Raw genomic sequence first — 21,976 nt, forward strand, 5'->3', positions numbered from 1 at the left:
TATAGACTATTTATTATTACACACTGATTTATTAATACAGACTGATTCATTATTATTTATTATTACAGACTGATTTATCATTACTGATTTATTAATACAGACTGATTTATTATTATAGACTATTTATTATTACACACTGATTTATTAATACAGACTGATTTATTATTATAGATTATTTATTATTACAGACTGATTTATCATTACTGATTTATTAATACAGACTATTTATTATTACAGACTGATTTATTATTACAGACTGATTTATCATTACTCATTTATTAATACAGACTGATTTATTATTACAGACTGATTTATTATTATAGACTATTTATTATTACACACTGATTTATTAATACAGACTGATTTATTATTATTTATTATTACAGACTGATTTATCATTACTGATTTATTAATACAGACTGATTTATTATTATAGACTATTTATTATTACAGACTGATTTATTAATACAGACTGATTTATTATTATAGACTATTATTACAGACTGATTTATCATTACTGATTTATTAATACAGACTGATTTATTATTATTTATTATTACAGACTGATTTATCATTACTGATTTATTAATACAGACTGATTTATTATTATAGACTATTATTACACACTGATTTATTAATACAGACTGATTTATTATTATAGATTATTTATTATTACAGACTGATTTATCATTACTGATTTATTAATACAGACTGATTTATTATTATAGATTATTTATTATTACAGACTGATTTATTATTACCGACTGATTTATTATTATAGACTGATTTATTAATACAGACTGATTTATTAATACAGACTATTTATTATTACAGACTGATTTATTATTATAGACTATTATTACAGACTGATTTATTATTACAGACTGATTTATTATTATAGACTATTTATTATTATAGACTATTTATTATTACAGACTATTTATTATTACACACTGATTTATTATTACAGACTGATTTATTATTATAGATTATTTATTATTACAGACTGATTTATCATTACTGATTTATTAATACAGACTGATTTATTATTACCGACTGATTTATTATTATAGACTGATTTATTAATACAGACTGATTTATTAATACAGACTATTTATTATTACAGACTGATTTATTATTATAGACTATTATTACAGACTGATTTATTATTACAGACTGATTTATTATTATAGACTATTTATTATTATAGACTATTTATTATTACAGACTATTTATTATTACACACTGATTTATTATTACAGACTGATTTATTATTATAGATTATTTATTATTACAGACTGATTTATCATTACTGATTTATTAATACAGACTGATTTATTATTACAGACTGATTCAGTGTCTTCCTTGCTCTTCATCAGTCTCTCCGCTTCCTCGCTCTTCATCAGTGTCTCCTTCCTCGTCAGGCGTTCCTGCAGTTCGCCACAGAAGAAGAAGCTCGATCGATGGCGCGTTTCTACAACAGTAACGTCACGGCGTCGGTGTGCGGCCGGCCGGTGAGGGTCAGTCACTCCATCAGCTACCCCACCATCCAGGTGAGACACACCTGTCTGACCACACCCTCTGATCACCTACTGACCTGGAGGTTTTATTCTGGAAGAACAGGGAGAGTTTTATTCTGAAAGAACAGGAAGAGTTTTATTCTGAAAGAACAGGGAGAGTTTTATTCTGAAAGAACAGGAAGAGTTTTATTCTGAAAGAACGGAAAGAGTTTTATTCTGAAAGAACGGAAAGAATTTTATTCTGAAAGAACGGAAAGTTTTATTCTGAAAGAACAGGAAGGGTTTTATTCTGAAAGAACAGGAAGAGTTTTATTCTGAAAGAACAGGAAGAGTTTTATTCTGAAAGAACGGAAAGTTTTATTCTGAAAGAGCAGGAAGAGTTTTATTCTGAATGAACAGGAAGAGTTTTATTCTGAAAGAACGGGAAGAGTTTTATCCTGTATACGTTTTAAAATGTTAGATTTTCTTCTTCATGAGCTATTTTTCTGGCGGGTGCGTTTGATTCATCTCTGTGTGTGCAGTGCGGCTCCAGCCGGGTGGTGTACATCGGTCAGCTCCCCAACACCAAATACTCCGATGAGGCCGTCCTGGAGCTCGCTGAGCCCTTCGGAAAAGTCCGCAAGTACTTCCTGAACCGGATCAGGAGAGAGGTACAGAACCAGAACCACAACCAGGACCGGGGGTCCTGCAGGTCCTCCCGGTCCTGGTTGTGGTTCTGAAATGTTGTCCTTTGTTGTCCTCAGTGTTTCATCGAGATGGACCAAGCGGAGGACGCAGAGAAGATGGCCGACAGTTACAAAGAAAAACCTCCGAGGTTCAATGGGAAACGTCCGACTGTCTACGTCAGCAGGAAGTACCGGCAGCTCAAACACGGGTCAGTCCTCTTCTTCTTCTGTGGTCTGTCTTCTTCTGTCCATCACCTTCATCATGATGTCTCTCCGTCTGTCCATTCAGCCATCGATGTCCGACCACAACAAAGAGACTGAACAGCAGCTCGCCGCCTAAATCCTCCCAACGATCTGAAGAACCTCCCTCCAAGAAATCTAGAGAGGAGGCGGAGCCAGAGGAGGAGGAGAAGGTGAACGAGGAAGAGGAGAAGAAGGGGGAGGAAGATGTGGGTGCTGAAGAGAAGGCAGAAGAAAACTCAGCTGAGACGCAGCAGAGCAGCGAGAACGTGAGTCGACCAGGAAATGACATCTTCATCTTCATCAGTGAAGGTCTGTCAGTGGGCGTCACCCAACACACTCGCATGATCAATCAAAATAAAACCACTTCTGATCATTCAGGAGGTAAAGGACACGTCGACCAATCAGAACGGACAGACCGAGGCCCCGCCCCCTCCTGCTGAGAACAAACCCAGCGTGGCGTCTCTGCCGCTGCCGCCGTTTGATCCCGACAACCCCATCGGTGAGGAACATCCACAGAAACATGAAAGGAAATCAGCCCGCAGTGATTATTGATCATTGATTATTGATCATTGATGATTATTGATTATTGATGATTATTGATCATTATTGACCATTGATGATTATTGATCATTGATGATTATTGATTATTTATCATTATTGATCATTGATGATTATTGATTATTGATCATTGATGATTATTGATCATTGATGATTATTGATTATTGATCATTGATGATTATTGATGATTATTGATCATTGATGATTATTGATCATTATTGATCATTGATGATTATTGATTATTGATCATTGATGATTATTGATCATTGATGATTATTGATCATTGATGATTATTGATTATTGATCATTGATGATTATTGATCATTATTGATCATTGATGATTATTGATCATTGATGATTATTGATCATTGATGATTATTGATTATTGATCATTGATGATTATTGATCATTGATGATTATTGATCATTGATGATTATTGATCATTGATGATTATTGATCATTATTGATCATTGATGATTATTGATTATTGATCATTGATGATTATTGATCATTGATGATTATTGATTATTGATCATTGATGATTATTGATCATTATTGATCATTGATGATTGATCATTGATCGTGTCTGCAGGGGTCGAACACGTGAAGATGGGTTTTTACTGTCGCGTCTGCTTCCTGTTTTACTCCAACGAGGACACGGCCAAGAAAACCCACTGCAGCAGCCAGACACACTACGATAAGCTACAGGTGAGACGAGCTCCGCCCACATACTACACCTGAGACAAGCTCCACCCACACCACTTCCTGTATTTAACGTGTGTTTGCTCCAGAAACACCTGCAGAAGGAGCAGACCAAAGCAGAGAAGAAAGTGAAGAAGATGACGACGGCGTGAAGTCGAGGAAGAGCGAACGTTTGTTTTTTAGTTTCTTGGTAAACGACGACCTCTGAGCGGTTGTCATGGTGACGCCGAACGCTGCTTTCATTTGACGTGAAGTGACGAAAGAACCAAACTATTGATAATCAGTTGTTATTGATCAGTCAAACTATTATTTGAAGAACTCCTCAGTTTGTTTGCAGCTGAATGTTCGTTTCTAATCGATCAGATGTCATCTTTTGTTTTCAGCAGCTGAAGAAAAAAGTGTAAATACTTTGAAGCTAAAATGAAACACTAAAATGATTAATAATCAATGATTGTCATCATTTCTGTTGCAAACTGAACAAAAGCAGCAGATTGAGCAATAAAAACGAACTGCTGTTAGCCTAGCTTAGCATAAAGCTGTTCCAACATGGTGACCTGTCGCTGCTTTTACTTTGAAAGTCAGAAGGCGTTCAGGTTCAGCAGAGCGTGTGTGTGTATGTTTAAAATGACCTTTGACCTTTTTATGTTTTTGTTTTAGAAAATAAACCAGTTTCCACAAACTTTCGTTTTTGGCAACTTTATTTATTTTCATTGCTCTTTCCAACCTTTGGATTGATGACCTTTGACCCCGAAAGCAAACTGGTTCAGGAAGAACTCCTGAACGCCTCACAGGAAGTGGTCCGGCAGCGTTCAGCTGGTCCGCGGGTCTCTGCCCGTCTTCTCCTGAAACACAGAAACACGTTCAGTTTTCAACGGTCCACAGGTGGCGGTGGCAGCTGCTGGTTGCCATGGCGACCTGGTAGCGGCTGTAGTGCGTCGGGCTGCTGCAGTGCTGCTGTTTGGCTTCGTCCTCGTCAACGAAGATCAGCTGACACAAGTTACAGAAGTACCCGACCACCGGCCGCACAAACTCTGTTCCTGGAACACGAAGAACAGAGAACACAGAGAACAGAGAACACAGAACACAGAGAACAGAACAGAGAACACAGAACAGAACAGAGAACACAGAGAACACAGAACACAGAGAACAGAACAGAGAACACAGAGAACACAGAACAGAGAGAACAGAACAGAGAACACAGAGAACACAGAACACAGAGAACAGAGAACACAGAACAGAACAGAGAACACAGAGAACAGAACAGAGAACACAGAGAACAGAACAGAACAGAGAACAGAACAGAGAACACACAGAGAACAGAACAGAGAACACAGAACAGAACAGAGAACACAGAGAACACAGAGAACACAGAGAACAGAACAGAGAACACAGAGAACAGAACAGAGAACAGAGAGAACAGAACAGAGAACACAGAGAACAGAACAGAGAACAGAGAGAACAGAACAGAGAACACAGAGAACACAGAGAACAGAACAGAGAACACAGAGAACAGAGGTAAACCTTTAATCATCAGGTTATTGTTTGTAACTGAAAACGTAAAGATTCACTACGTTGATCGTTTCAGACGTGAACGGAAACATAAACGATCTCAAACTTCTTTGTATCGATTAGCTGAAGACACCCTGAGGGTAACGCCCCCTGCTGGAGAAACTCCTTATTTGTGGTGTCAGATTGAGCGTGAAAACTCGTGATGTGACCGAGCTGGATTCTTACCGACGGGTTTGGGAGGTGTCTCGGCTCCTGCGGAGCCCCCTGCTGGTCCAGTTTGTTGCTCCGCCTCCTGAAAACAGATCAATAATGAGCGGTTTGTCCTGAATCAGACCACAGGGGGGCGCCGACGCGCTTTCACGTTTCGAAGACCAAAAAAATAACAGCGTGATACTCAAAACAATGTTTACAAGTGTTTGGACCTCAGACCGTTGTGGTCCAGGTGGTTTACGAGGACTTCCAGGGCCGGCGCTCTCTGGCTCCGCCTCCAAACTCACTTCAGTCCACTTTTCGTCTCGTCGCTCGTCTGACGGTTTCTGGTCCGACCGGTCGGCTGCTTCCCGTCTCCGTCCAGACGTCTCTTCTGTCTTCAGGGTCTTCGGAGGCACCGACTCGTCTTCACAACTTCTTCTTTTCAAACGCTTCTTTTCTGAAGTCTGATAGGTCTCTTTTTCTGGAGTCCTTTTCTTGTCCAACTCTTTGTCTTCTGTTGGTTCCTTTTCTAAAGTCTTTACAATCCCTGACTCCTCCTCTTCCTCTGGAGTTTCTCTGGAATCTTTCACGGCTTCCGAGGAACTCAACATCTTCCTGAAGCCCTGAGGGACGAACACAGACGAACCACCTTCAGACGGACGCCGAGACGTCCTCACAGACGGTCTTCATGTCGGGTCGACCACATCTGAACTGTCTCGTGTTTAAACTCACCTCAGGTCCATCTGTGACTTTCTCACCTGCAGCAAACAACCACAGAAGAAGAAGAGCGTCATGTTATTGTTATGTTGTTTGTTATGAGCGTCTCCAGAATCATCCCAGACTTCCTGTTTGTTTACCTGGCTCCTCCCACTCGTCGTCCCCCAGCTCGTCCAGAGTGATGCAGTTCTCCAGGTTGATGGGGAAATCTGTGTCCTCCTGAAATCAATAATCAATCAGCTGTTTCCTGCTTTCTTCTTCTCTGAACACATTGAACAAGCATGTGGGCGGAGCTACAGATCTGCATATTCATCCTTAAAACTCCCGTCAGAGCCGAACGCTTGAAGGCCTTTGGATCGGGTCTAAAACTACGTCTATAAAAACTATAGTGTGACTTTTTTTGGTTCATATTTTGAATGACATGTTATAGAATCACTTCTTTATGACATAAAGTCCTAACATGAGAATGACCAGCAGGTGTTCATTAGAGCTCCGCCCACAGAGAAACACCTGGACCAATGACGTCTTTACCTCGATCTCCTGCAGCTCAGTCTCTGCTGTTTCTGCTGATTCTTTGTCCTCCTCCTCCATCAGAGGTTTCTCCTCCTCAGTCACTCCATCCTTCACCTCCTCTTTCTTCACCTCCTCTTCATCTGTAAAGTCGGTAAACACGTTCTGTAAATGTTCTCTTTTTCTCAGGAATATTTTCAGAAACAGATCCGTTTTTGGTTCTACCTTGTTCAGGTGTTCTCTCAGCAGCAGCTTCTTCATCCTCCTCAACCTCCAGGTTCTCTCCGTCCTCTGCGATCACCTCCATCCCTTCAATGTCACTGTCCTCTGCAGACGATCTGCAGGTGGTCACATCACATTTTAACATTACTTCACTGTTTTCTGCGTGATCCGACGCAACCGACCCGACCCGACGTGACTGGACCGACCCGACGTGACTGGACCGACCCGACCGGACCAACCCGACGTGACTGGACCGACCCGACCGACCCGACCCGACCCGACGTGACTGGACCGACCCGACCGACCCGACCCGACCCGACGTGACTGGACCGACCCGACCCGACGTGACTGGACCGACCCGACCGACCCGACCCGACGTGACTGGACCGACCCGACCGACCCGACCCGACGTGACTGGACCGACCCGACTGGACCAACCCGACGTGACTGGACCGACCCGACCCGACGTGACTGGACCGACCCGACCGGACCAACCCGACGTGACTGGACCGACCCGACCCGACCCGACCCGACGTGACTGGACCGACCCCCGACCCGACGTGGACCGACCCGACCCGACGTGACTGGGACCGACGACCGACCCGACCCGACCGGACCGACCCGACGCGACCGACCCGACCGACCCGACCCCGGGACCCGACCCGACGTGACTGGACGTGACTGGACCGACCCGACCCCGACTGGACCGGACCGACCCGACCCGACCCGACGTGACTGGACCGGACCGACTGGACCGACCCGACCCGACCCGACGTGACTGGACCGACCCGACCGGACCAACCCGACGTGACTGGACCGACCCGACCCGACCCGACCCGACGTGACTGGACCGACCCGACCGACCCGACCCGGACTGGACCGACCCGACCCGACCCGACGTGACTGGACCGACCCGACACGACCGACCCGACCCGACCGGACCGGACCGACCCGACGCGACCGACCCGACCAACCCGACACGACCGACCCGACGGGACCGGACCGACACGACGCGACTGGACCGACCCGACGTGACTGGACCGACCCGACCAGCGGTTGAACCATTACAGCACAAGGAACTCACTCAGCGTTCTCCTCCGTCTGTTCTTCAGGTTTGGACTCTCTGAGAGGAACCGGTTCTTCTTCAGAGTCTGCAGAGAACAACATGGTCTCATGGAGCTTCATGGTTCTGACACCTTTAATGATGACGTGACAAGAACCTGAGAGCCCGGTGATGACTCACCTGTCCTGCTGGGTTTGTCTCTGGACCCGGACCTGATTTCTCTGCTGGACTTGTCTCTGGAGCCGGACCTGGACCCGGCCCGGTCTTTGCTGGCGGTCCTCGTGGTCTCGGTGGGAGCTGGTTCTTCTCCGTACCTCTTGGCGGATGGAACCCTCCTGCAGGACCGAGCAGACCAGGACGGGCGTCACAGAGGACCAGTACCTGGTGGAGCGGGTCGGTTCTGGGCCGTACTCACATGAGGGTGCTGTACTCTCTGGAGAAGGAGACCTTGACCTCCTCGTTGATCCTCAGCTTGTTGGAGAAATAATAGTCGACGAGCTTCTGAGCGTCGGGAACGTTTTTCATCTCCACAAACACCTGAAACACAAAAACTCTGTTCACGCCTGTTCATCAACAATCGGATCGGTTCTGACCGGGATCCTGAACTCGGACCTGAAGGTGGTTCTGGTTCTGATCCGCAGTCACATGTTTAATAATAAATACTAGCGCCAACACTCAAACCTGTGTGACTGTTTCATTCTCAACAGTTGAATATTGAACCAGGATCGGTTTTCAACCTATTTGTGATGTCAGATCCTGCTCGTAGCCCCGCCCCCTAACATCAGATGTTGGATGAGCTCAGAGAAAACTTCCCTCATTCGGCAGACGAAGGTGGAAACAGACCTTTAAACTCTGCAGAGTGAAGTTCAACCGGATCTCACCGTCGACGGCAGGAACAGCGTGTAGAGCGGCGGTCCGAAACGCTTCACGATGCTCATCAGGTCCGACTGTCCGTCCTCGCCCGCCGGAGCCGGAGAGAAACTCACCACCCGAGAGCTCTGAGGATACATCAGAACCAGGTGAGACCAGAACCAGGTCTTAACCAGGTCTGAAACCAGGTCTAAACCAGGTCTTAACCAGGTCAACACCAAGTCTAAACCAGGTCTGAAACCAGGTCTGAACTAGGTCTAAACAAGGTCAACACCAGCTCTACCAGGTCTAAACCTGTTAGGATTCCTGTCTGTTCCTAGTGTGTTTTCCCGTTTAACCCCCGAGTACCTCTCCTCCTGTGTCCTCTCATTCCCGTCTGTTTTCTCCTCAGCAGTACCCTCTTCCAAGCACCGCCCACTGCCACGCCTCTCTCCGGGAGCACAGCTGGGCGGCATTCCAGTGATTAACGCCGGCTGCTACTAATACCGCGGTCTCCTGCCCACCTGGTGTCAGTTCGTCCGTTGCCTACCCGTCAACCCGTCCCGTAAGTCCGTCCGTCTCCCTGTTTTGAGATTCCGGTTCTGACTCCAACCCGTTTCCTGTTTCCTGCCGTCCAGCGTCGAGCCACGGGCGTTCACCTGAACAAAGAGACCTTCCATTGTGTTCCTCGGAGATCCGCTGTCGAGGGTTTGGGCGATCCTGTGTCGAGTCGCGGACGTCACACAGTCGATCCGGCCAATCAGCTCGCTGAGGAGAAGTCTGGGGATTCCCCCAGCGGAGCGTCGCCGTCCGGCTACGTCACCCGGTCACGTGCCGAGGAGAACCCCGGGATTCCCTCGGGTGGCGAGGCCCCGCGCCGGCAGCCAGCCGCATTCGCGGAGGAGCCAACTTCTGCCTCGGATTGGGACTCAGACTCTCAGTGTGCATTCCTGTTTGCTCTAACTGCCCGGGAAGAAATAAATACCTGGTTCCAAAGAGACTTTTGCTGTGTGTCTGCATTTGGGTTCGTTTATCTACACACCTCATAACAAAACCAGGTCTAAAACCAGGTCTGATACCAAGTCTAAAACCAGGTCTAAACCAGGTCTGAAACCAGATCTAGACCAGGTCTGAAACCAGGTCTAAACAAGGTCAACACCAACTCTAAACCAGGTCTGAAACCAGGTCTAAACTAGGTCTAAACAAGGTCAACACCAACTCTAAACCAGGTCTGAAACCAGGTCTAAACTAGGTCTAAACAAGGTCAACACCAACTCTAAACCAGGTCTGAAACCAGGTCTAAACTAGGTCTAAACAAGGTCAACACCAACTCTAAACCAGGTCTGAAACCAGGTCTAAACCAGGTGTATCAGGTTTCGGATTTGGTACCTGCAGGAAGTTGAAGGTGTTGGAGAGGCTGAAGTCCATCTGTTCTCCATTCACCGTTGGAGGATAGTTGACGTGGAACTTCACCAAGTCCTTCGCCTGGTCCACGGAACTGAGTTCTACGAACGCCTGCAGAGTCAGAGTCCGTTTTAATGTGCGGTAATAGAACCCGGCTGCTACTGCACGGGTCAGATCACATCAGAACCATTACAGAACCAGAGAACACAGCTTGTGTGGTTCTGAGTAACGACCCGGTGGACTCACCAATGACGGGAACATGAGGATCTTGACAATCCTCCCGAACGGCTCACTGAGCTTCCTCAAGTACGTCTCGTCCACCGACTGAGCGGGAAACTTCACACATACCACCTTCCCCTTCTCTGGCTGACAGGAAACAGGAAACAGGTTGAGACCACCAGCAGCTGATCTCAGGTGAAGTCTTTGAGGTGGCTGAGTCTCTACCTTCTTCTTCTGCTGCGACGCTGCAGAACAAAAAAGCACACGTTAAAACGGGAACACCAACACACCGCTGTCAGCTGATCACTCATCAATGAAACACTTACTCTGGTTCTGATTGGCTGGGTGAGGCGGGGGGGGTCTTCCTTCAGCCTTCCTCGTCTCTGATTGGTTATTGTCCCTTTAACGACAGAAAGACCAGAATCAGGACACACTCACACACACACACACACACACACACACACACACACACACACACACACACAGACACACACACACACACACACACACACACACACACACACACACACACACACACACACACACACACACACACACACACACACACACTCAGAGACACACAGACACAAAGATATGATGAAGATGTCTCAGCTTCATCTTTCACTCACCTGCTGACGGTCTCCATGCGACAGTCCCAGCCAGGACACCTGCAGAGGACAGAGTGATGAAGAATGATGAAGAATGATGAAGAGTGATGAAGAGTGATGAAGAGTGATGAAGGATCCTGTCTATGAGTGAATTAACTGAGACTCACTGCTGCAGGAGGCAGAGCTGTCCGTCAGCATGCTGCGTCCCGTTAATGTGCTGTGTCCAAACCTGAAACACACACACACACATAGACACACACACACACACACACACACACACACACACACACACACACACACACACACACACACACACACACACACACACACACACACACACACACACACACACACACACAGACACACACACACACACACACACACACACACACACACACACACACACACACACACACACACACACACACACACACACACACACACACACACACACACACAGACACACACACACACACACACACACAGACACACACACACACACACACACACACACACACACACACACACACACACACACACACACACACACACACACACACACACACACACACACACACACACACACACACACACACACACACACACACACACATCAACCTGCAGCTCCCATCATCCTCTGCTGCAGCTGCATCCAGAGCCTCCCACCTTGCAGAAGACCTCCCACCCTCCAAAGGTCCCGCCCCCTCCAGTGGTCCCGCCCCCTCCACCCGTGCCAGTCTAGGAGCTCTCAGGTGAATTTACCTTGTCAGACAGCACAGTGATTTCACACAGAGAGCAGGAGTACGGGAAGACGGTTGGCGGCGTCCCGTGGAAGTCCAGAGCTTGTTTGTTGGAGGGTGTGGAGGCGGCGGCCCGGCTGGAGGACGATCCAACCTCGTTACGCCCCCACTGGGATTCGTTGGGGGGAGGGATGGCTCGGTGGTTGGCCGGTCCGCGATCAGAGAACCGAGAGGTACGAGATCTTTTTCCTCGAGCTGCCGGGTTGAAAGAGGGGCGGTCCTGAAAGGGGGCGGGGCCAGCCTTACCATACTGAGAGGGTCCCGGTCTGCGGGGGAAGTCCACGTAGCCCGACGATGATGATGATGATGGTCTGACGGAGCTGCCGGTCCTGGGAGAACCCCAGCAGTTCAGCGGGTTCTGGACCGGCTGGCCGCGGAGCCGGTCCCAGTCGGTGGAGGAGGAGCTGCTGGCGGGTCGGCGGGCGGAGCTGTGATGGTAAGAGGAAGGGGGGAAGGGGGGTTTGCCGGGGCCTCGCCTGCCTTTGATCTGTTGCAGGATGTGCGGCAGCGACTCGACCGGCAGCACGTCTTCGGGCAGCTCGGCCAGCAGAGACAGATCTCCGGGCCGCAGACCGCAGCTGCTCAGGATGCTGAACACGTCGTCCTGAGGACATGCAGCCGGCGTCGCAGAGCCGCCGCAGGACAGAGAGGACGAAGAGGACGGATAGGACGAGGAGAAGGACTCCTGATGCAGCCGGTAAAAGTCTGCCGAAGGCCGACGGCGGTCCGCGGCGCCGCAAGGTCCGGGATCAGGTCGGAGGTCGGTGTCAGACGGCTGGTTGTGAGACATCATGGGGAGCTGTAGAGAAACCACCACAGCCTCCTGCAGACACAGTGTCAGGAAGAGGACAGGTGAGACGAGGACAGGACAGGTGAGAGAGGACAGATGAGAGAGGACAGGTGAGATGGCGAGAGGAAAGGTGAGACGGGGAGAGGACAGGTGAGATGAGGGCAGGACAGGTGAGACGGGCAGAGGGCAGGTAAGACGAGGACAGGACAGGTGAGACGAGGAACGGAGGACGAGTCGTCCTGAGAGACAATACTGCAGCTTAAACCAGGAAAGACTCGACGCTCAGGAGCAGCTGTTCATCACATCTGGAGGAGGAACAAGAACCACAACACCTGTGTAACATCTGTGTAACGCCTGTGTAACACCTGTGTAACGCTTGTGTAACATCTGTGTAACATCTGTGTAACGCCTGTGTAACGCCTGTATAACATCTGTGTAACATCTGTGCAGGTCTGAAAGGAACCGGAGGAACCATCAACAGCCCGACGGACCCAAAGAACTATCTGGAAGAATAAAGTTAATGTTCAACGTCGTGATCTTCATCCACAGACATGATGAAGAACCAGAACCATCCAGAGCTGAAGCGGTTCTGTAGGAGTAACAGACTGAAGGTCCTCCCAGCTGATGATCAACAGTTACCCTGGAAACCATCACATTGTTTTACCTTCATCAATAAATGACGGTGTCATATTTTAATCTCATTTGTTGAACTGGGTTCTTTAACATCAACTTTTAAAGGTTCACAAACTGGAACAACTGTTCGATGACGTCACTCTTCGTTGTAAAACATCATCTGCAAGGCACAGATTCAACTGCTAACCGTCAGTTTACGGTATTAATCCGCAGTTCAGACACTGGAAACACGGACCGACAGTCAGACAGACCACAGGACAGAAAGTCTCCGTTGTTCACTGCAGAGTCTCTCCGTTCATTTTAATCTTTTTTCATCTCTGTGTGTTAAAACGGTGAAAATCTGAATGAAGTTTCGGCTAACAGCTTGATCTTACAGCTAACTCCGGGCAGACTGGAGCTGCAGCGGCGGACTCACCTCAAATCAAATTGAGCTCCTTCTGGTGAAACACGGAGCTTCATAAAAACAAGAACCGACGGGTTTCGATTTTAACGGGAACAAATAACCATAAACAGAAAGTCAAGCTGACAGACAAGCTAACTGCTAGCTGACTGAAGTGTCCGGCTTCTTCTTCCACGTCTAATGACGGCGGTCAGCGCTCCCTGCTGGTGGGGAGGAAAACAGCAATTTAATATATACAATTATGAATAAGAATAAAATAATAAATTAGAATAAAATGATAAATTAGAATGAAATTGAATGATACAATAAGTTAAAAAAAATAGAACATATGGAGCTTTTTATAAAAATACGTTGCATGTCTATATCTACAGATATAAGCTATTAATATATACAGCGGCAAACAGTAAAATAATATATATATCTTAACATCAACTCTATATCTGTACGAACGAAACAATAAATTAACTTCTTGGAGGTTCAATATCTTGATTCATGTTTTCATAATTTTTTTCTTTACGTTTATCTTCATCTGCATTTACAGGTAAAAAAAAATTAACCTGAACTCTGATCTTTTCAAACATCGGTCCTGATCTGACATGTTGGTGTTTTTGGAAACATCAGGTTTGTTTTATAGAATTAAAGTTGAACAGTTTTCTTTTTATTCAGGATGTTTGAATTTCTCGTTTTAATTTTTACCACCAGGTGGCGCTGCACGACTATTTATCAAACCGAATCAGAGTCTGTAACTGCAGCCCATCATCAGGTGACGGGGAGGATTATTAGAGTCAGAGTGAGTCCAACATCCGGACAGACGGCAGATCAACAAAACAATAACAGAAATAATCAACGATATCTAAATCAATTATTCCATTAATCAATTATTCCATTAATCAATTATTCCATTAATCAATTATTCCATTAATCAATTAATCAATTAATGAATGAACAATGATCACTCTGCTGTTTTACATAAAACTCTCAGAGCGCTGAAACACAACTTTATACAACCTGTTATTGTTACTGATTCACATTGTTGTCCATTTAGAGATAGATTAAATAGTAAAATAAAAACACGAAAAGTAAAATAAAATGAATTCGAAATAAAATGAATTCGAATAAAATAACTAAAATTAATAAAACATACAGTACAATAAAAAATATTTGAAATAAAATACCGATTAAATTACACATTACATAAAAATATAACACTAAACAAATGAAATAAAAGGATAAATAAAGTCAAATTTAACCAGATTTGATCAAATAATGGAAGAAAGATGTGACTGAAAATTACATGAGATGAAATAATAGAATGACACCTAATTAAATAACAACATAAAATAAATATATCTAACAATGAAAACCTTTAATTCTAAATAATAATTATGAAATTATGACAATTAAATTATTCTGAATATATTTAAGATGCACAGTGAAATAAATATCTACAAATACACTTCTTCAGCCAAACTGTTGAGCTCTTGTCCTCAAAGATGAAAACAAACAATAAACTATTTTGCACTGAATAAATAAAATAAAAATACACACTGAAATAAAACTGCAGTAAATTAACACAAAGATTGAAGTTACTTTGATTTAAATTACAAACAATTAAATCGAAATTCAACTGAATTTTAAAAACCATTTTCCTCTGTTTACCGTTGGTCGTCCAGCAGGTGGAGCCGCAGACCACATGTTGGACACCGTTCTGCTGAGCCTGAAACTGTCTGTGATATTTCATGTTAATATTCTCAATCAGTTTGTATTGACAAGGAGAATCAGCTGAGGGATTATGTTTCTGTGTCGATCAGACAGTTTAATGAAACACATTTTTGATTGACAATTAATTTGTTAAGCGGCGTGAAAGTACTGCAGTATCTCAGAGTAGTACTATGGTATCTCTGAGTAATACTACAGTATCTCAGAGACATACTACAGTATCTCAGAGACGTACTACAGTATCTCAGAGTAATACTACAGTATCTCACAGTAGTACTACAGTATCTCAGAGATGTACTACAGTATCTCAGAGTAATACTACTGTATCTCAGTAGTACTAGAGTATCTCACAGTAGTACTACAATACTAAGAGTAACTTTATTGTTTCAAACAAATCAGTCAAATATATTTGATCTGTTGTCAAAAGTCGGTAAACAAGTCTGCATGTAAATCTAATAACATCCCAATCAATCAATCAATCAACCAACCAACCAATCAATCAATCAATCAATCAATCAATCAATCAATCAATCAATCAATCAATCAATCAATCAATCAATCAATCAATCAATCAATAAATCAATAAATCAATCAATCAGTCAATCAATCAATCAATCAATCAATCAATCAATCAATCAATCAATCAATCAATCAATCAATCATATCTTCATCTGCCCTATGAACAAAATATAATTTAAACTAGTTTTTAAATGAAAGATTTGACACGAAATAATATAAAATAACCTCAATATAAAAGTGACATTTCACATAAAAAGAAAGTTCAAAACTGCAAACAGGAAATCTTTGAGGATAAATCAGTTCAATTCACTTTTACTTATAAACACTAAACGCCATCTAGAGATGTTAAAAGATCACAGAGAGAAACCGACAATTCAATGAGTCAACGGGTCAACAAAGCAACAAAGCAACAAAGCAATGAAGCAATGAAGCAATGAAGCAGCAAGTCAACGAAGCAACAAAGCAACGAAACAACGAAACAACGTGTGAATGAGTCAACGAGTCAATGAGTCAACGAAGCATCGCGTTAACGAAGCAATGGGTCAATGAAGCAACGAGTCAAACGAAGCAACAAGGCAAACGAAGCAACAAGGCAAACTAAGCAACAAGTCAACAAAGCAACGAGTCAACGGAGCAACAAGTCATCGAAGCAACGGGTCAATGAGTCAACCAAGAAACGAGTCAACAAAGCAACGAGTCAATGAAGCAATGAGTCAACGAAGCAATGAGTCAAACAAAGCAACGAGTCAACGAAGCATCGCGTTAACGAAGCAATGGGTCAACGAAGCAACGAGTCAAACGAAGCAACAAGGCAAACGAAGCAACAAGGCAAACTAAGCAACAAGTCAACAAAGCAACGAGTCAACGAAGCAACAAGTCAACGAAGCAGTGAGTCAACAATGTAATGAAGCAACAGGTCAATGAAGTAACGGGTCAACAAAGCAACGAGTTAAATGAAGCAACGAGTCAACGGAGCAACGAGTCATCGAAGCAATGGGTCAATGAGTCAACCAAGAAACGAGTCAACAAAGCAACGAGTCAATGAAGCAATGAGTCAACGAAGCAATGAGTCAAACAAAGCAATGGGTCAACGAAGCAACGAATCTACGAAGCAACGAGTCAATGAAGCAACGGAGCAACAAAGCAATGAGTCAACAAAGCAATGAAGCAACGAGTCAAATGAAGCAACGATTTAACGGAGCAACAAGTCAACAAGTCAACGAAGCAACGAGTCAACGAAGCAATGAGTCAACGAAGCAACGAATCAATGAGGCAACGAAGCAACAAGTCAGCGAAGCAACGAGTTAAGCGAAGTGACGAGTCAACGAAGCAACGAGTCAATGAAATAATGAAGCAACGAATAAACGAAGCAACGAGTCAATGAAGCAACGAGGCAATGAGTCAACGAAGCAACGAGTCAACATGAGCGACACGCAGACTGAAAAACAACGGGAGTTTATAACAGCAGAATGAAGTGTCCTGCAGTACTTTACTATGTAACAGTACTTTACAATGTAACAGTACTATGTAACTATACTATGTAACTACTTTACTATTACATTACGTTACATTACATTATTACATTACATTTCATTTAGCTGACTCTTTTATCTAAAGCGACTTACAATAAGTTCATTTCAACTATGAGGGTTCAAACCAGAACAACAAGAATCAAGAAAATATAATTTCTTCAAGAAAGCCAAACTACAAAGTTCTATCAGTAAGTTCTATTTTAAGATACTAAAGTTCTACTATTCAAGGTAAAGTCTGAAGAGGTGTGTTTTTAGTTCGTGGTGGAAGATGTTCAGAGTTTCTGCTGTCCTGATGTATGTAACAGTATGTAACAGTACTAAGTAACAGTACTAAGTAACAGTACTAAGTAACAGTACTAAGTAACAGTTCTATGTAACAGTATTTTACTATGTAATAGTAACATGTAACTGTACTATGTAACAGTACTTTACTATGTAACAGTACTATTTAACAGTATTTCACTACATAATAGTAACATGTAACTGTACTATGTAACAGTACTATGTAAGAGTAATTTACTATGTAACAATAATATGTAACAGTACTGTCCTATTACATTACATTACATTACATTACCTCAAATTACATTACATTACATTTATCTGACTCTTTTATCCAAAGCGACTTACAATAAGTTCATTTCAACCATGAGGGTTCAAACCAGAACAACAGGAATCAAGAAAATATAATTTCTTCCAGAAAGCCAAACTACAAAGTTCTATCAGTAAGTTCCATTTTAAGATACTAAAGTTCTACTGTTCAAGGTAAAGGAGGAGGTGTGTTTTTAGTTTGTGGTGGAAGATGTACAGAGTTTCCGCTGTCCTCATGTATGTAGCAGTATGTAACAGTACTATGTAACAGTACTATGTAACAGTACTTTACCATGTAACTATACTATGTAACAGTACTATGTAACAGTACTTTACCATGTAAATGTACTGTGTAACAGTACTATGTAACAGTACTTTACTACGTAACTGTAGTATGTAACAGTACTATGTAACAGTACTTTACCATGTAACTGTACTATGTAACAATACTATGTAACTGTAGTATGCAACAGTACTATGTAAGAGTCCTTTACTATGTAACTGTTATATGTAACAGTACTATGTAACAGTACCATAGCACTGTACTATGTAACAGTACTGTGTAACAGTACTATGTAACAGTGCTTTACCATGTAACAGTACTATGTAACTACTATGCAACAGTACTTTACCATGTAACTGTACTATGTAACAGTACTTTACCATGTAACTATACTATGTAACAGTACTATGTAACGGTACTTTACCATGTAACAGTACTATGTAACAGTACTATGTAACAGTACTATGTAACAGTACTATGTAACAGTACTATGTAACGGTACTTTACCATGTAACTGTACTACGTAACAGTACTTTACCATGTAACAGTACTATGTAACAGTACTATGTAACAGTACTATGTAACAGTACTGTACCATGTAACCGTACTATATAACAGTACTATGTAACAGTACTATGTAACAGTACTATGTAACGGTACTTTACCATGTAACTGTACTACGTAACAGTACTTTACCATGTAACTGTACTATGTAACAGTACTATGTAACAGTACTATGTAACAGTACTGTACCATGTAACCGTACTATGTAACTGTACTATGTAACAGTACTATGTAACAGTACTATGTAACAGTACTATGTAACAGTACTATGTAACAGTACTATGTAACAGTACTGTACCATGTAACCGTACTATGTAACCGTACTATGTAACAGTACTATGTAACAGTACTATGTAACAGTACTATGTAACAGTACTATGTAACAGTACTATGTAACCGTACTATGTAACAGTACTATGTAACAGTACTGTATGTAATGTACTATATAACAGTACTATGTAACAGTACTATGTAACAGTACTTTACCATGTAACTGTACTATGTAACAGTACTATGTAACAGTACTATGTAACAGTACTGTACCATGTAACCGTACTATGTAACTGTACTATGTAACAGTACTATGTAACAGTACTATGTAACAGTACTATGTAACAGTACTGTACCATGTAACCGTACTATGTAACTGTACTATGTAACAGTACTATAACAGTACTGTACCAGTACTATGTAACAGTACTATGTAACAGTACTGTACCTATGTAACAGTACTGTACCATGTAACCGTACTATGTAACAGTACTATGTAACAGTACTATGTAACAGTGCTATGTAAATTAGATTAACTTAAGCAAAGTTTTTGCTAAAATTGACACGGTGCAACGGTGACGGTGAACAAAACGTTAGTACTATGTAACAATACTTTACCAATCTGATGATTGACAGAATGTTTGTGACATGCTAGTTCGTTCCATAAATCTCTCAGTATTATTAGTTGTATTTATTCAATTTAATTGTTCCACGAGGGAGAACCGTTGGAACCGTTGGAACCGGGTGGAGCCGATGGTGAAGATATGAGCTTCGTTTAAACTTTATTCTGAACTCCAGTCGGTGTAAACAGCGCTGAGACAGACGAGCGTCTGATATGGATTCAGACGCTCGTCCGTAAAATGATTAAAAGTAGTCGGAGTCTTTAATCAGCTGATGTGTCCGCCGGGTCCTGAGGGGATAATTAGGATCCTGCTGCTCTGTTCATGTGCGTCATATCTACCGGCGTCAGCAGCCGTTATTACCGGCTCTTCACCGACTGGCTTCAGGTGTTCAGGTGGGATTTCTTCTTCTGCGGTTGCTTTTAAAGAGATAATCCCTCCAAACATCAGACAGCCAACGTTGTCGTGCTCCTCCGAACATCCCTTCAGGTTTGGCTTCTTTAATAATGATAATAATGCAGCGATCTGTCATCGTCTCGTCACTCCGCCTCCATAAATGGATGTTTGTGCATTATGTATGTGTGTTTTGTTCGTCCGGAGCACTTTAGCGAAGCTTCTCCAAACCTGACGAGGTTTCTGCCCCATTTCACCCTTCTGGATCTACATCTGCAGCATCAATCTTTAAATCCCATGTTTTGTCGGAGCTGCAGTTTGTTTTGTCATTAAAATGGAAGAGCATCTCACATCACTCATGTCGTCCCTCAAACACAATCCAGCTAAGTGACATTAGCGTGAAATATTCATCACTGGGGTTAATTCATATTCATGTGACAACGACTCCAACGAAAGTTGCTCTGAAACCTGAACGAGACGAGTTTTTAACCTGCTGAGGACAAACAGGAAGTGCAGGTGAGATGTTCTCCGATGTTTCTATTCACAGACTTAATGAACGACCTTAATATCGAACTCACTGTGGGGTTTTTAAGCCTCTTTTAGCTTATTTTGGATTTCTGACACAAACCCAGCAGATTCTTTGAACAGGGATGATGATAGTGATGGTGATGATGATGATGATGATGATGATGATGGTGGTGATGGTGGTGATGATGATGATGGTGATGATGATGATGATGATGATGATGATGATGATGGAGGTGATGATGATGGTGGTGATGGTGGTGATGATGATGATGGTGATGATGATGATGATGATGATGATGATGGTGATGATGATGATGATGGTGGTGATGGTGGTGATGATGATGATGGTGATGATGATGATGATGATGATGATGATGGAGGTGATGGTGATGATGATGATGATGATGATGGTGGTGATGATAGTGATGGTGATGATGATGGTGATGATGGTGATGGTGATGATGATGATGATGGTGATGATGATGGTGATGGTGATGATGATGATGATGATGATGATGATGGTGGTGGTGATGACGATGATGATGGTGGTGATGATGATGATGGTGATGATGATGATGATGGTGGTGATGGTGATGGTGATGGTGATGGTGATGGTGATGGTGATGATGATGATGATGATAGTGATGGTGATGATGATGATGATGATGATGGTGGTGATGGTGATGGTGATGATGATGGTGATGATGGTGATGGTGATGATGATGATGATGATGGTGATGATGATGATGATGATGGTGGTGGTGATGACGATGATGATGGTGGTGATGATGATGATGATGGTGGTGATGGTGATTGTGATGGTGATGGTGATGATGATGATGATGATAGTGATGGTGATGATGATGATGATGATGATGGTGGTGATGGTGATGGTGATGATGATGGTGATGATGGTGATGGTGATGATGATGATGATGATGGTGATGATGGTGATGATGATGGTGATGGTGATGATGATGATGATGATGATGATGATGGTGGTGATGATGATGACAATGATGATGGTGGTGATGATGATGATGGTGATGATGATGATGATGATGATGATGGTGGTGGTGATGGTGATGATGATGATGATGGTGGTGATGATAGTGATGGTGATGGTGATGGTGATGATGATGATGATGGTGATGATGGTGATGATGATGATGGTGATGATGATGGTGATGGTGGTGATGATGATGGTGATGATGATGGTGATGATGGTGATGATGGTGATGATGGTCATAGTGATGATAGTGATGATGGTGATGATGGTGATGTTGATGGTGATGATGGTGATGATGATGATGATGGTGATGATGGTGATGATGGTCATAGTGATGATGGTGA

General features: G+C 43.2%; 2 protein-coding genes across 3 annotated transcripts in view; one reads left to right on the forward strand and one right to left on the reverse strand.

The window, feature by feature from the left end:
• The window catches only part of matr3l1.2 (matrin 3-like 1.2), a 15,027-nt gene extending 10,660 nt beyond the window's left edge, over nt 1-4,367 (forward strand). For both annotated transcript variants that reach the window (XM_069719512.1, XM_069719511.1), the window contains 7 exons: nt 1,425-1,553; nt 2,042-2,170; nt 2,264-2,394; nt 2,475-2,694; nt 2,807-2,927; nt 3,579-3,694; nt 3,778-4,367. In XM_069719512.1, the coding sequence (XP_069575613.1) occupies nt 1,425-1,553; nt 2,042-2,170; nt 2,264-2,394; nt 2,475-2,694; nt 2,807-2,927; nt 3,579-3,694; nt 3,778-3,840 (909 nt within the window). In that variant the 3' untranslated portion in view covers nt 3,841-4,367. The remainder of the gene's footprint in view (nt 1-1,424; nt 1,554-2,041; nt 2,171-2,263; nt 2,395-2,474; nt 2,695-2,806; nt 2,928-3,578; nt 3,695-3,777) is intronic.
• Nucleotides 4,368-4,556: 189 nt separating this feature from the next.
• matr3l1.1 (matrin 3-like 1.1) lies at nt 4,557-13,773 on the reverse strand. The gene is given in 20 exon segments (XM_069719513.1): nt 4,557-4,585; nt 4,588-4,725; nt 5,423-5,489; nt 5,620-6,012; nt 6,122-6,147; nt 6,247-6,325; nt 6,638-6,759; nt 6,842-6,954; nt 7,923-7,989; nt 8,082-8,236; nt 8,317-8,438; nt 8,783-8,899; nt 10,140-10,265; nt 10,401-10,520; nt 10,599-10,618; nt 10,700-10,773; nt 11,003-11,041; nt 11,149-11,210; nt 11,744-12,604; nt 13,620-13,773. Coding segments are annotated over 19 exon segments (2,700 nt in total). The 5' UTR covers nt 12,575-12,604; nt 13,620-13,773.
• Nucleotides 13,774-21,976: the final 8,203 nt, after the last annotated feature.

Source organism: Brachyistius frenatus, unplaced genomic scaffold (genome assembly GCF_029030835.1).
Source record: "Brachyistius frenatus isolate BFR_SWC_R1_liver_20210118 unplaced genomic scaffold, ASM2903083v1 Contig_216, whole genome shotgun sequence".
In the NCBI taxonomy this organism is placed as follows: Eukaryota; Metazoa; Chordata; class Actinopteri; family Embiotocidae; genus Brachyistius; species Brachyistius frenatus.